At 38.5% G+C, this 12,519-nt stretch overlaps 1 protein-coding gene across 8 annotated transcripts in view; it reads left to right on the top strand.

Moving 5' to 3' along the window:
* arhgap23a (Rho GTPase activating protein 23a) overlaps positions 1-12,519 on the top strand; it is a 120,080-nt gene that overhangs the window by 60,198 nt on the left and 47,363 nt on the right. For 3 of the 8 annotated variants that reach the window (XM_057817840.1, XM_057817841.1, XM_057817842.1), the window contains exon 1: positions 811-1,184. The exons of 2 other annotated variants lie outside the window; for them this stretch is intronic. In XM_057817840.1, coding sequence (XP_057673823.1) covers positions 951-1,184 — 234 coding nt within the window. In that variant the 5' untranslated portion in view covers positions 811-950. Of the gene's footprint in view, positions 1-715; positions 1,185-5,500; positions 5,639-12,519 lie in introns of those variants that run through there. 3 more of the 8 variants (XM_057817843.1, XM_057817844.1, XM_057817845.1) reach the window with 3 other exon arrangements.

Here is a 12,519-nt window from a genome sequence, read left to right as displayed (position 1 = left end):
TCTGGATGCCTGACGGTTTGCTGTCAAGTTTGTCAGTTGAATGTGGGGGGGCAGGAAGGAGGTGTGAGAGCCTGTGCGTGCTTGCATGTTGGATTGGGAAGTTACCTTTTAGTAAAGTGGGTACTGTGGAAAGATGTTTATGTTTCTCGTAGTTTTTTTTGCGGGCGAAAAAATAATATAGCAGCATGTGTAAATTTTACTCGAAACATTTCTAGGAATATAATTGAGTTGACTTTCAGCATTTTTGTGGAATGAATTTAGCATTTTTGCGAAAGAATAGTTTCCGGCATAAGACTGTGGGATCCACATGGTGTTGTATTGAATTTGAAGTTGTCAGGAAACATTTGGCTTTATAAGTGAAATGAAAAATGGCAAAATATTTTGAGTGAATGGCAGAATGACATTGGAATGAATGGCATTTTGTGGCATAATATGTAATTTTCATGGCAGTCTACTGTTTTGTGGCTGAATACAATGGTGCCCTAAGTGCTTGTAAACCTTTGACTGCTGCCTTGGAGGTCCCTTCAACATAGGGATCTTTTCCTCTCTCGCCTGCTACCATTTTGTTTCTCTTTAGTGAACCCACCCAGATCCACACGCACATGCAGCACACGTGCCACCAGAGCATCTGTCCCGCATGATGTTTTTTGGGATTACATGAGTTGTTTCTGCATGGTGGAAGTTCACTTCTGGTGGCTTGCTGACAGAAATGAGAGGATTTGGCAGGTTTTAGCCATACACATTGAAGAAGGGTAACGGGGAGGAGACAAGTCGGGTGTGTGCTTTGGGGGTGGACGCAGTGGCTTTGTATGCAGAAGTCCAGCGGGGCGGCCACGCTGTCACTCTCTCTCCAGAGACTCTCTCCAAAACTACCATGCAGGATTAAAGTTTCCGGAGATGGGAAAGGGAAGACTAATGAAATCCTGGATGCTTTGCTGAGATTTTATCCCATGCGCTCGATTAGCAATGCGCATGTGAGTGACCGTCGCCGCCCTGACCCCATGCCCGCCGCTATGCTCCCCTGTCCCGCGCCAGCCGGGTCCGACTGGAGCTTTCAGAACCCGGTGGGAGTAGACTGTAGCTCCCCTGAGCCTCGCTGCATCTGGGTTGCAGTTCTGCGCGGTGTCACTGGCCCGCCAGCGGTCATGCCCGTTGGGCATCACCGCGACTCTAATCTGCTCAGGGTAAGGAGAGGGCGCATCGGTGGCATGACGTCACGTGATTGATCGGAACATTCATGTGTCTAGCACATATTGTATTTGTATATATTGATTTCAGGATGTGAACACTAGCATTTTTATGACAAATGTATAGTCATGGAACATACATACAACTAACATGCAGATGTAAAATTACATTTTCAATTGCAGACATTTTCACATATGTAGCCGTTGTCATTTTGATGGCATAATCTCGTGTTTGGTAAAATATTTACCTCTCGTGACAAAATGCCTTGAATATTCTGGCAAATTATGTAGTTTTTATTAGAAAAGGATACTTATTTTTGCGCAAACTATGTAGCTTCAGTGGCAAAAACTAGCATGTTTTTGGCATTAGCTAGGTTTCTGACAAACAACTGTTTTGTTTTCAAGTAAAAAAAAAAAATTGTTTAAAAATATAATTTCTTGTAAGAATGATATATCTATATGCTGTATATATACAGTACATATATATACTGTATATACAGTAGATTTATTGCAAAACGCAATCTATATGTTAAAGAGTATAGTTTGTAGGAAAATATTATTTTCTCCAAAGGATATAGTGTAGATTTTTTAATGGTAAAATATTTTGTTCCAGTACACTCCAGTCTTAAAAATTCACGAAAATAACTCTATCGGGCTCTCTTACAGTTTCCCAAATCAAACAAATCTGGATCTACATAATAATTTGAACGTTCCAGTGAAAAGCTTTTCTAGCCATAAACATGGGATTTGATGCTAGGTGATGTGCTTTTGGCACTGGGCTGTCGTCAGGTTTTTTTTGTTTTTTTTTTTTAAATAGTGTTACTCTTGTCTTAAGTAATTAGTTACTTTTGTCATTCACAGTGGGATTATAATTTAGATGTATTTGTGAGTTTGCCTTGTAAATATTTGGTTTTTGGAGTTGGCTGAACATTCCGAAGGACATGTTTATACCAGCTGTGCACGTTCAGGATCGACCCCCCACAGCCTGACCTAAACCCCAAGTAAAGTGAGCGCCTGTGTCCTATGACCTACCCAGCGGACGGCAATTCCCACGAACATGCTCGAAAGTCATAGACTGTCAACCCCACATAATCTCCACTTTTCACACTTCCTGTGTTTTTCTCCACGCCTTAAATGGTGAGAAAATTTGAAGGTGGTGGGGTGGTTGGGTTGCTTCTAGGTCACATAGCTCTGACAGCTCATGGACCCCCACAGCACCTTGTTAAAAGTGTCGCCTTGAAAGTTGTCATTCCACAACTGTAATTAGAAGGGACTCAAGGAAGAGGAGTCTGGTAAAGACTAATGGGAATCTTAACATTCATTCGTTCACACTTGAGGTTATTATCATTAGTTATTTCACCACTTTCAATACAGTGCTAAGATGTGCAATTGTCTTTCATTTTTTCTTTCTTAAAGCTGACCCTTCATTGGGGCGAGCACACAGTCTGAGGATTCTCTAAATTTGTATACAGTTTATACACAAATTAAAGTAGAAACATTTGTTAAATCCAGGTTTGGGGTGTCTACATTTGTTCGTTTTAAGCACTGTTGGTGAATGATACCCAATATGTCAAGTGCTAAAATGCGTGGCTAAAACTTGTAATATAGTGGGTACAATTTACTAGTTTTGTCCCACATAAAAACAAGATTGTCAGCTGAGTCGTCCGACAAAGTTAGGTGAAATTTTTTTTAAAGTGTTTATTTTCTTGATCTTTTGACTGTTATTTCTTTTGTAAAACAGTTGTGTTGTATGTCTTGATGGACCACATTTCCTTTTCAGTTCAGCAGTTCACTTCGCATTGACACTGTGTGTATGTGACTGTGTCCGGATTCAAATTTAAATTTACAGAAATGGACTAAAACATCCATCCATCTATCTTGAGGTGGAACAATTGATCGTTTAATCGACAACTAATCGATTAGCAAATTAATCACCAAAAAGTTTGATAATTAACTAATTGTTTAGGACCTTCTTCACCCTAAACTTGTCTGAATTCTTGAAATTATATAATATACATATTACTTCTCAGTTGTAAATATGATCAGATTATATATTTGTTAAGTCAAAGTAGGACATGATCAAAAATCTGCTTTTACTTTGGAAAACAATTCACGTTTTTGCCAATTTTCTGACATCTTACTGTCTAAACTAGCTTCTTAATAAGGCTGCGACAACAAATTGATTTCAATCGATTAATAAATTAGTTGCCAACGAATTTGATAATCGATACAGTTGTAGACTACAGTTCAGTCAGGAAGCTATAATATTATTTTTGTAGGAAATAGTCATCCATTTTGTCTTCATTGTTACAGCTTACTTCCTTCCAGTATGCAAGTCCACGCGGTCCATGAGCTGTTGGAAAATGTTGGCTGTGCCATTTCCTTCATTTACTTTTGTATTTTTCGGTGGTCTGTTTTGAACTAACACGAATAACTGGCTGACAGAAGATGTGGTGTTTTTTTATGGAGCCTTAACGTGTCTTACGGGCTTGATACCACAAGCAAGCGCAGCGGGCTAGCTGACGTTAGCTAGCTGCGGAAGCGTCGGACCGGAGTCTTCTCCACTCCTGAATGAAGTGTGCGGAAACGACATCAAAATGCCACCGAAGAAAAGCCAGACCCCGGAGGAGTTTGAGGAGTTAAAAACCTTCCTCAACTCATTGGCTGGTGATGTGACTGCTGTCAGGGCGCAGCAGGAACAGATACTGTCGCTACTGGAGGAAGTGAAACTTTTGCGCATCCAAAACAATGAGAAAGACCGGCGCATCTCTGATCTGGAGCACTGGGTGGACGACCTGGAGCAACACACCCGCATGAATGATGTGGTCATCACGGGAAAATTGTTACTTACAACATGCCTAAAAAACTTCAATGTAAATTGTACAGGTACCGTAATTTCCCGAATATAAGGCGCACCCGTGTATAATGCGCACCCCAAATTTACTTGTAAAATCTAGGAGAAATTATTGTACCCGTTTATAACGCTCACCCTAATATTAGCACCAATAAATAGAAGAATAAAAGAAAACAGAGCTCGTGTACAGCTACAGAAATGTCATTTTACAGACTGGTGAAACACAGCACAAGCATAGCACATTGGTAGTTCAAAACATTACCATAAACTGACAACATTTAAGGTAATAATATAATATGACAACTTCTCCAATTTACCAGAATCTAGGAGAAAACAAAACAGATGTGACTTTTCTTTTAAAGGCTGCTGTATAACTTGCTCGTTTCATCGTGATGAATAAATGTTTCTTCCATGTATTGATACAGTAAAATAAAAGTGGGACTGAAGTCGGAAAACTGAAAAAGTTCATCGCTGTGGACTGTAACAAGAGGAACTATTGTTATTTGGGTTTGAGTTTCCCGAGGGACAGATATAATTGACGGAGACAGGAACTCTGTGTTGTGTTACGTTTGTTATGGTCCGAGTTGCCGAGTTGCAATAAACATTGACTCAAATGAGTTTAAGAAACTAAATTCTGTGCTTTATGAAGAGTGAAAAAAGCAGAATTTAACACAGATGAAATCATTCGACTAATCAGTGTAGTATTACCGAAACAAGTATTACCGAAACAAAATGGTGACGTCATGTACCGTAATGGTCGGCAACAGATCGCCGCATACGTTTTCTTCAACACAACATGGCCATGTCAATAAAAAAAATCTGTCTTTAGATATATACAGTGGGAGAACAATTACTTGATACACTACCGATGGGTTTTCCCATTGACTGTGTATCAAATACTTGTTCTCCCCACTGTATATAATATATACTGTATATTAATGTCTCCATCCATGTACCCGTGTATAATGCGCACCCATGGATTTACAAGTTGATTTTGGGGAAAAAAGTGTGCGTTATATTCGGGAAATTACGGTATTTGAAAAATATTACATTTATCCAATTAATGGATTATTCGTTTAATTAACCGTCCGATTAATCGATTATAAAAATAAACGTTTGTTGCAGCCATCCATCCATCCATCCATCCATTCTCTAAACAACTTTAACTTCACTCAAGTCACTATTGAGCTGAGGCCTTACCCAGTGAGTTAAACATGTCCACTAGTGCTAACAGAGGAGTTAAGTAAAATAAGTGTCTTGTATGGTGACTTTATAGATTCTGTGTGCCAAATTGGAATGAGTGAAAATATTTCTCTGCTATGGTCACCACGAGTGGAGAAGCAGGTTTGCCGCAGCAAAACGTTAATCCGGTACAACTTCCATGATGGAGAAACCGGTTCAACTGACATTCATATTGACAGAGGCACAACACGTCCTAGTAAAACCTCACTGCAGTTACACTCATTTGAACCTGTCAGTTGAGGAATTACCCGCCTTTTTATTTCCCTCTTGGCCGGGCGGTGGCTCCGGGGGGCCGGGAGGGTTGTCGGCAGACGCGGCGGCCGTCGGGATTAAAGGCTCGTCAGCATTTGTCTCGGTGTGTGCGTAAAGCTCCACTTTTCATACAGGTTGCAGCTCTCAGCTCTTTAAAAAAAAACAGTATTGTTGTAGAACCGCCGCTAGGCTTTGCTTTGATGGTTCATCTTCTACTCCTTTGCTATTTTTACCCACTGGAAGTAACAGAAATGGAATTCTTTTTCATTTTCAATTTGTCAAAAAGTAGCCATAAATGAAATTGAAATAACATTTTCTCTTATGTGCGCTAGAATGTTAATTTAATTAATTTACCTACATTTTATACCTGTTATGGGCCAAAATGTGAGCTTCAGATACAGCGCCTTTACAAAAGGTGCCATGAACACACTGTGATGGCCTCAAATATGGTCATAGTTAGCCAGTTACTGATGCAGTTTTGGTTGTTTAATTAATGGGACAAACAGTCAACCAAAAAAAAAACAAATTGAGAGCATGCGCCAGGACATCACCACCTGACTTTTCTCACTTGGTCACGCCCTTTAAAGGCAAAGCATGACACCACATCTGAAACACTAATATAATGCCAAAGTACTCACAGTAATTTCATTTGATAAACCTATTTTAGTTGTTTACTGTACTGTACTGTTAGAGGAAATAGTCACATGTTCGTTATGAAAAACCTGAAACATTTTTTTTTGAGGGGCTGGAAGAGACCTTTCACTGAATATCAGTAGAGAAAATGTTTTTTTTAATCTGGTTAATTGACCAAGGAGCTTCGTTAAGGAAGAATATTTTAAGGTTTTCAAGATCTGGATTTTTGTGACACTTTTAACAAAATTTCCTTTTTATTGATTTTTTTTTTTTTTTTTTGTGAGACTATCTCACATTATGAGGAAAGTTTTGTGTTGTTTTTTTATTGTGGCAAAACGGGGTCTCTTTGTCTTGTTGCGTGTAATTTTTAATGGCGAAAAGGTGAAATTTGTCATAAGAGTCAAAGTTTTCCTGGCAGATTACCGCATTATCGTGAAATATTTTTGTTACACGGAAATGTCTAGTGTTATTGAAATAATCTAGTTAAGTGGTGATACATTGTTGTTTTCTCGTATTGAAATAAGGTGTGCGCAAACCTTTGACTGGCACTATGAATTATTTGTCAGACAAAATGTTGCATTTCATAGCTAAATATTATATTTCCCTGGTAGGGAAATAGGGCTTTGAGGTGAAACTACAATTCTTACTGCAAATGTGTAGTTTTCATTCCTTGAGGGGGGGAAACACCCTAGAGGCTGTCATGTGCCACCTCTGATTCTGCCAGCCTAACTTTTTTGCGTTTTAATGGCTTCCTCTTCAGGTTGAGCCTTCTTCCTTTCATTAACATCGTGTGAAAAGCGACTTCCTCTAAATCGAGGACAAGGGCGAAATGTGAATTATTTAATAGGAAGTGTGTTTTGTGGAACGATACAGGAGGATTAGAGCATTTTGTACAGTATGCAGTCTTCATGGAATTTGTATTGTTTTTTAGCAAAATGCAATGCTTTTTGTAAGAATATTTTAATAGTACGATGTAGGGCTGCAGCTATCGATTATTTTAGTAGCCGATTTATCGATAAACTAGTTAGTTAAAATGATCAAGTAATCGAATAAGAAACATAAAAAAATGTAACTAGAGGTGAGCCTTAAACGGTATTTAAAAAAATAAATAAATAAGGAACTAAGTACAACAAAAGAACAATTGGCTAACTTACATAACAAAAGTCCGCTAGCTTTAAGGCTATAAAATGCTAACGTTGTTTTTTGTTTGTTTGTTTCTTTCTTTCTTTTTTGTTAAACAATGCTCTTAACAAATGGTTCAAACACATATTCCCACAAAATACACCTAAATATACCTACAAATTAAATTACGAAATACTTAAAAAATGATTAGCTCAAACAAAAACTTAGCTTATTTTGGTCTTAACAGGGAGCTGCTGGATTCAGCCATGTGAAATGAGTTATGTCATTTTCACTGTTGCCACGAGAGGGCCGTGTAGCCACACAAATCAATAAAACTAAATGCAAACACTTTCTAAAAAAACCATTACAACTAGGTTTGTTCCGATCATGTTTTTTTGCTCCCGATCCGATCGTTTTAGTTTGCGTATCTGCCGATCCCGATATTTCCCGATCTGATTGCTTTTTTTTTTTTTTTTGCTCCCGATTCAATTCCAATAATTCCCGATATTTTTCCCGATCATATACATTTTGGCAATCCATTAAGAAAAAAATGAATAAAACTCAATTCAATTGCTCCAAGTATCTTTTTTTATTGTCCAACATGACATTGTTCCACTGCTTTGGATCAAAACAAAGCTTATCAGCACTGTGCCATAAAATATGTAAACAATAAACATGTTAAATAAACAGTTTTTTTCGGTGCCACATTTTGTGAGTGCGACAATAAATGGCAGGGGAGGATGTTTGTTGTTTTTATGAACCAATCTTTAAACCAAAACTAAAGACTCTGGATGGGTGCAAGAAATTTTGTCTGTAACGTTAAATACAATTAGAAAACAATTTAATTTAAAAAATATATATATATTAAAAAGGCATGTCCGATATTTTTTTGCCGACTTTGAAAATGACGTGATCGGACCCGATCGATCGGCATCCTGATCGATCTGGACATGTCTAATTACAACGGCACTTTAATTAAACGAATACTTGAAGCAGCAAAAATTAATTCCAATCTTTTTTCTAATCAAATTACTTCGAGTTCATCGGTTAATCGCTGCAGCACTAGTACGATGTATAGTTTTAATGACATCATGTATGTTGTGGCAAAAAATTGTTTCTTGTAATAGTAGCGGTTTTGTGGAAAATAAGTAGTTTTCACATAACTAGGAATTTACACTGAGACAGTATTATGCTTTGTGAATAACAAAATTATAACAGCCAGTGTACGAAACTATACCGTTTCGAACTCTCCCTTAATTTAAATGAACCATAATCCCAACTCGAAAGACTTTTGTGTTTTTGATCACTACTAGATTTCTCTTCTATCTTGGGACTCTTTGCAAAAGATGCCAGGCTTGTCGACAATTTCTCACACCGACCCTGCAGGCCGATGCTGTGTTTGGGGTAATCACAGGGTTCGGTTTTCTCAGTGCTGGGCGGAGCCATGCGGTCGAAAAACGGCATGCCGGAGCCTGTCGCTTCGCTGGGGCCCGATACTCCTCCTCTTCTCTTCATCCTCTTATCCGCTTTTTCACTCTCTCTGTGCAGGTTTGCGTGTGTTCTGACTTGTCCTGACCAAACCTCTCCCTCTGAGGAATTTCTCCCTTTGCCCTCCTTCGCTTCCTTTTCTGGCCCTCTCCTTTTTAGTGTTTGCTTGACAACCCCCCTCTGTGCCTCTCAAGCATCTTCATGCAGCAGTGGTACAGTACAAGGAAAATAGACGCCTACTTTCTATTGTCAGCTGTGATTTAAGTGGAGACAAAATATTACACATACATACGGGTGCTATCCGACAATATTTGCAATCTGATTCGATTATCTCTGTTGTGCTCCAACTAAAGCTTTTCATCTCCACTAAGCAAAGATGATTATCACATAAAGGCATGTACAGTAACATTGCCGCGGTGTTTGCATTTCGCGAACTTTAAAAAAGTTACATTTTACACAACAAAGATTGTAATTATTCTTGAAAAGGATGTAGACAATTAGGGCTGCAGCAATTGAATAGTTTAGCAATCAAGTTTCTACTGAAAATTCCATCGATTAATCGAGTAATCGGATAACTTTTTATTTTTATTTTTTATTTTTTTTATTTTTATTTTTTTAGCTAAAGAGCAATAATAAAAATATACATGCGGAAACAACACATTTCACCAAATATTTAACCATTTTTAGACAATGTCATTATTTTAGATGTACATTGTTGAAAACAGACAAAAATTGCATCTCAAATGTGACCGAAAAAATCCCTGCTTTCACTCAAAAACCTTAAGATCTTATAATGAAAAAAAAAAAAAAAAAATTCTTACCTAAAAAATGTCATTACGCTTGATAACACACCACTTAAAAGTCCGATGTTTTTCCCACGTGTTTCAATTGAATTTCCATTTGGGTCAAGCTATTTTTAAAGTGCATGTGACACGAAAAAGCATGTTTATTTAAAAATACACACGGTATTTTATGCTCCTGAATGGTATGGACCGCTTAGATGTGTGTAGAAGTGATCGCTATATTTATTTAGTTTTTTTTTAATCCCGCGCCATGAAAATGCGTGACTTCCGGCAACAGTTTCGAGTTGACAAAGAGGGCGCTGTGACGTGTACGGTAGAAGGAGTCCTCTTCACTATACAGCTGTACTGTTGTATGAGAAGAACTAAGGATTCAGCTGATTTTGCGGATTAATACATTTATTTTTCGCATCACGCCAGCCAAACGGCTGCAGAAAAATCTTGCTGTATGAGGGAGAGGCATGTGCGCCTTTTTGGAGTTTCAAAAGGTTCCCATTCACCGTGGATATTGGCCAAAACAAGCCCTACTACTGTGGGACCATAGGACTTACGAGGAAGTGAGTAAACATCTTGTTTTGTATTATGTCAAATACTGGGATCATTTTAATACGGAGGTGGCTTGCATTTTGTGGCTGACATGCTCCTTGTCGCACATACCACCGCCAAGCAAGCACTATACTCGGCTTTTGCACTCTTGGTGTGCCCGATGTTCTTTCACATTTTCGACCCGATCAGAAATTGCAACTTGTTTTAAAAAGAGCCGCGAATACAGCGATTACAAAGTAAACACTACAAACTTTCTTTAAATAAAGGACTACTTATGTTTGATCATTGATAGGCATGTAAAAAGCTCTCCTCATGCACATTAGCTGCACGTTAGCTGCACAACAATTGCAGCCGCCCTCCTCCGGGGAACGAACTGTACATTGCTCTCCGCCAGGCGGTTTGCCGACCAGCGAAGACAAATCGACAACCCAGTCGTCATGTCAAAGGTTCCGGGCTAGTTATGTGTGATTTTCCGCTTTGAAGATTTTGAAACATCACTCAGTTCGGGTTAGCATGTCAGCTAGCTGTCACGCCTCTTGGTTTGTTTACATTCTCCGAAGCTGGGGAAGGGAAATGACTTAAGCCCGATTTAGGTGTCATAAAATATCGTTCGGGAGGTGCGACAGTAAAGGTGAAGTCGACAGTTTTGACCATTATGGCGTAATTTTGCCATGTCGTCCTGAATAAGTGCATTTTTATTATTTCATATTCCATATAGCACAAGACTGTTATCTGTCATGACCATGCCATTTATTTAGCAATTGGGGGAAAAATACTTGGATAAAAATAATATCCTGTAAAAATATTGAAGTAGAGAGACAGAAACAATGACATTTTGCGGCTCTTTTCGTTGCGTTTTCCTCGTTCTGAATTATTACCCCTCAATGGGCTGAATAGTAAAACCGATGAGCCCATTCTCCCGCTGACGTCATCCACCTGTTGGGGACGCTAGAGCTCTATAATGGTAGGCGTGGCTAACCGGCAGATTAAAAGACTTAATTTCTCGTCATCTGCGCTTTGCTACATTGTTGTATATAGTCGAATCGTCTGAAAATATGATTCTAATTCACATAATAATGCTATTTAAGACTTTTTCTCATGTCGTATGCTCTTTAAGGTCTAGTTAAGTTTTACGTTCGTCTAAATTGTAAGTCTTGATAGGATTTTGAGTTTTTGCAGTGTTCAAAATAAATTTATGACACTTGCTGTCAGGCATGTGCCGATTACCAGTTTCAATGTATATCATGGTATTAAAACATAAAGGTTTCAAAACCGCAAAAATTTTCCGTCATACCGTCCCTAAGGTATTAGCTATTTTTTATGTCCCAAAAATGCATGGAGAAATCCCTCGCTTTCAGCTGTAAGGCTCAACCCTCCCCCACCGGTTGTTGCTTAGTGTCAGTGAGTCAGGTGTGCTGCATGATGGCTAGAGGAGGTGAAACTCCTGCCGTTACAGTTACAGACGGCCGCGGGGGCCAACCGTCATGTAAAACACGTTTGCGGAGGTTGGCTGCCGAGGAGGCAATACCTCCAATATGATATCGCATTTGTACAGTATTAAAGTTTCGTAAACACTGTCATGAACGTTTCACAACAGCTACGAGGGTTAACTCTAGTGTGTTTAGTGTGTCTAGTGGTGGTAAAGCGTGTTTTCTCTCTCTCTGGCAACTGTCTGTGTTGAGAGAGTGTGTGGTTTAACGTGAACATGATACGAATCATACACACGTGCTTCTTATGGAAAATAATTCAATTATTTTTCTGATGGTAATCATGTTGAGCTGTGGCTGTGGGTTTGGCTCACCTAAAGGACTGCATTTTAATTTTATTTAGAATATTAGTTATTTTAATATTTATTTTAATTTAACATTATACTTATGTCCCAAATTGTCAATATGTTTTGAAAAATTAAAATGCTGTTCAATGGAAAAAAGTTTTTTTATTTTTAATTTTAAACCCAGATATCTTAAAGTAACACATTTCAGAGTTTAATACAATACCATGATACCGTGATATTTTTGCTTAAGGTTATCATACCGTCAGAATATCATACTGTTACATGCCTACTTGCTGTATTGGAGAACATTTGGCACCAGTGCTACTTGGTGTTTTATCTATCAATGACAACCGAGCTTAAATCAACAGTTAGCTTTATTATGTTTTTATTTTAAACCCTCATCACTCTAAAGCGCTGTGTTTTTACAGATTAAATAAAGCCTGTATGAAAGACACGTTAGCCACGCATCAACATTCGTCATGATTAATAGAAACCTAGCCCTCCGCTGGGCTAACGTCATGTTAGGAAGGTACAGTAACGTTAATCTTATTTACTAGCGCTGCGTTAACTTAGTTTTACCTTGTCCCGAGTATCGCTCCTCCGCTCTTGGAGTAAACGGAC

This window comes from Corythoichthys intestinalis, chromosome 16 (assembly GCF_030265065.1).
Source record: "Corythoichthys intestinalis isolate RoL2023-P3 chromosome 16, ASM3026506v1, whole genome shotgun sequence".
NCBI classification, from domain to species: domain Eukaryota; kingdom Metazoa; phylum Chordata; class Actinopteri; order Syngnathiformes; family Syngnathidae; genus Corythoichthys; species Corythoichthys intestinalis.
Note: the sequence above shows the minus strand (reverse complement) of the source record. Positions and strands in the feature narration are given on the sequence as shown.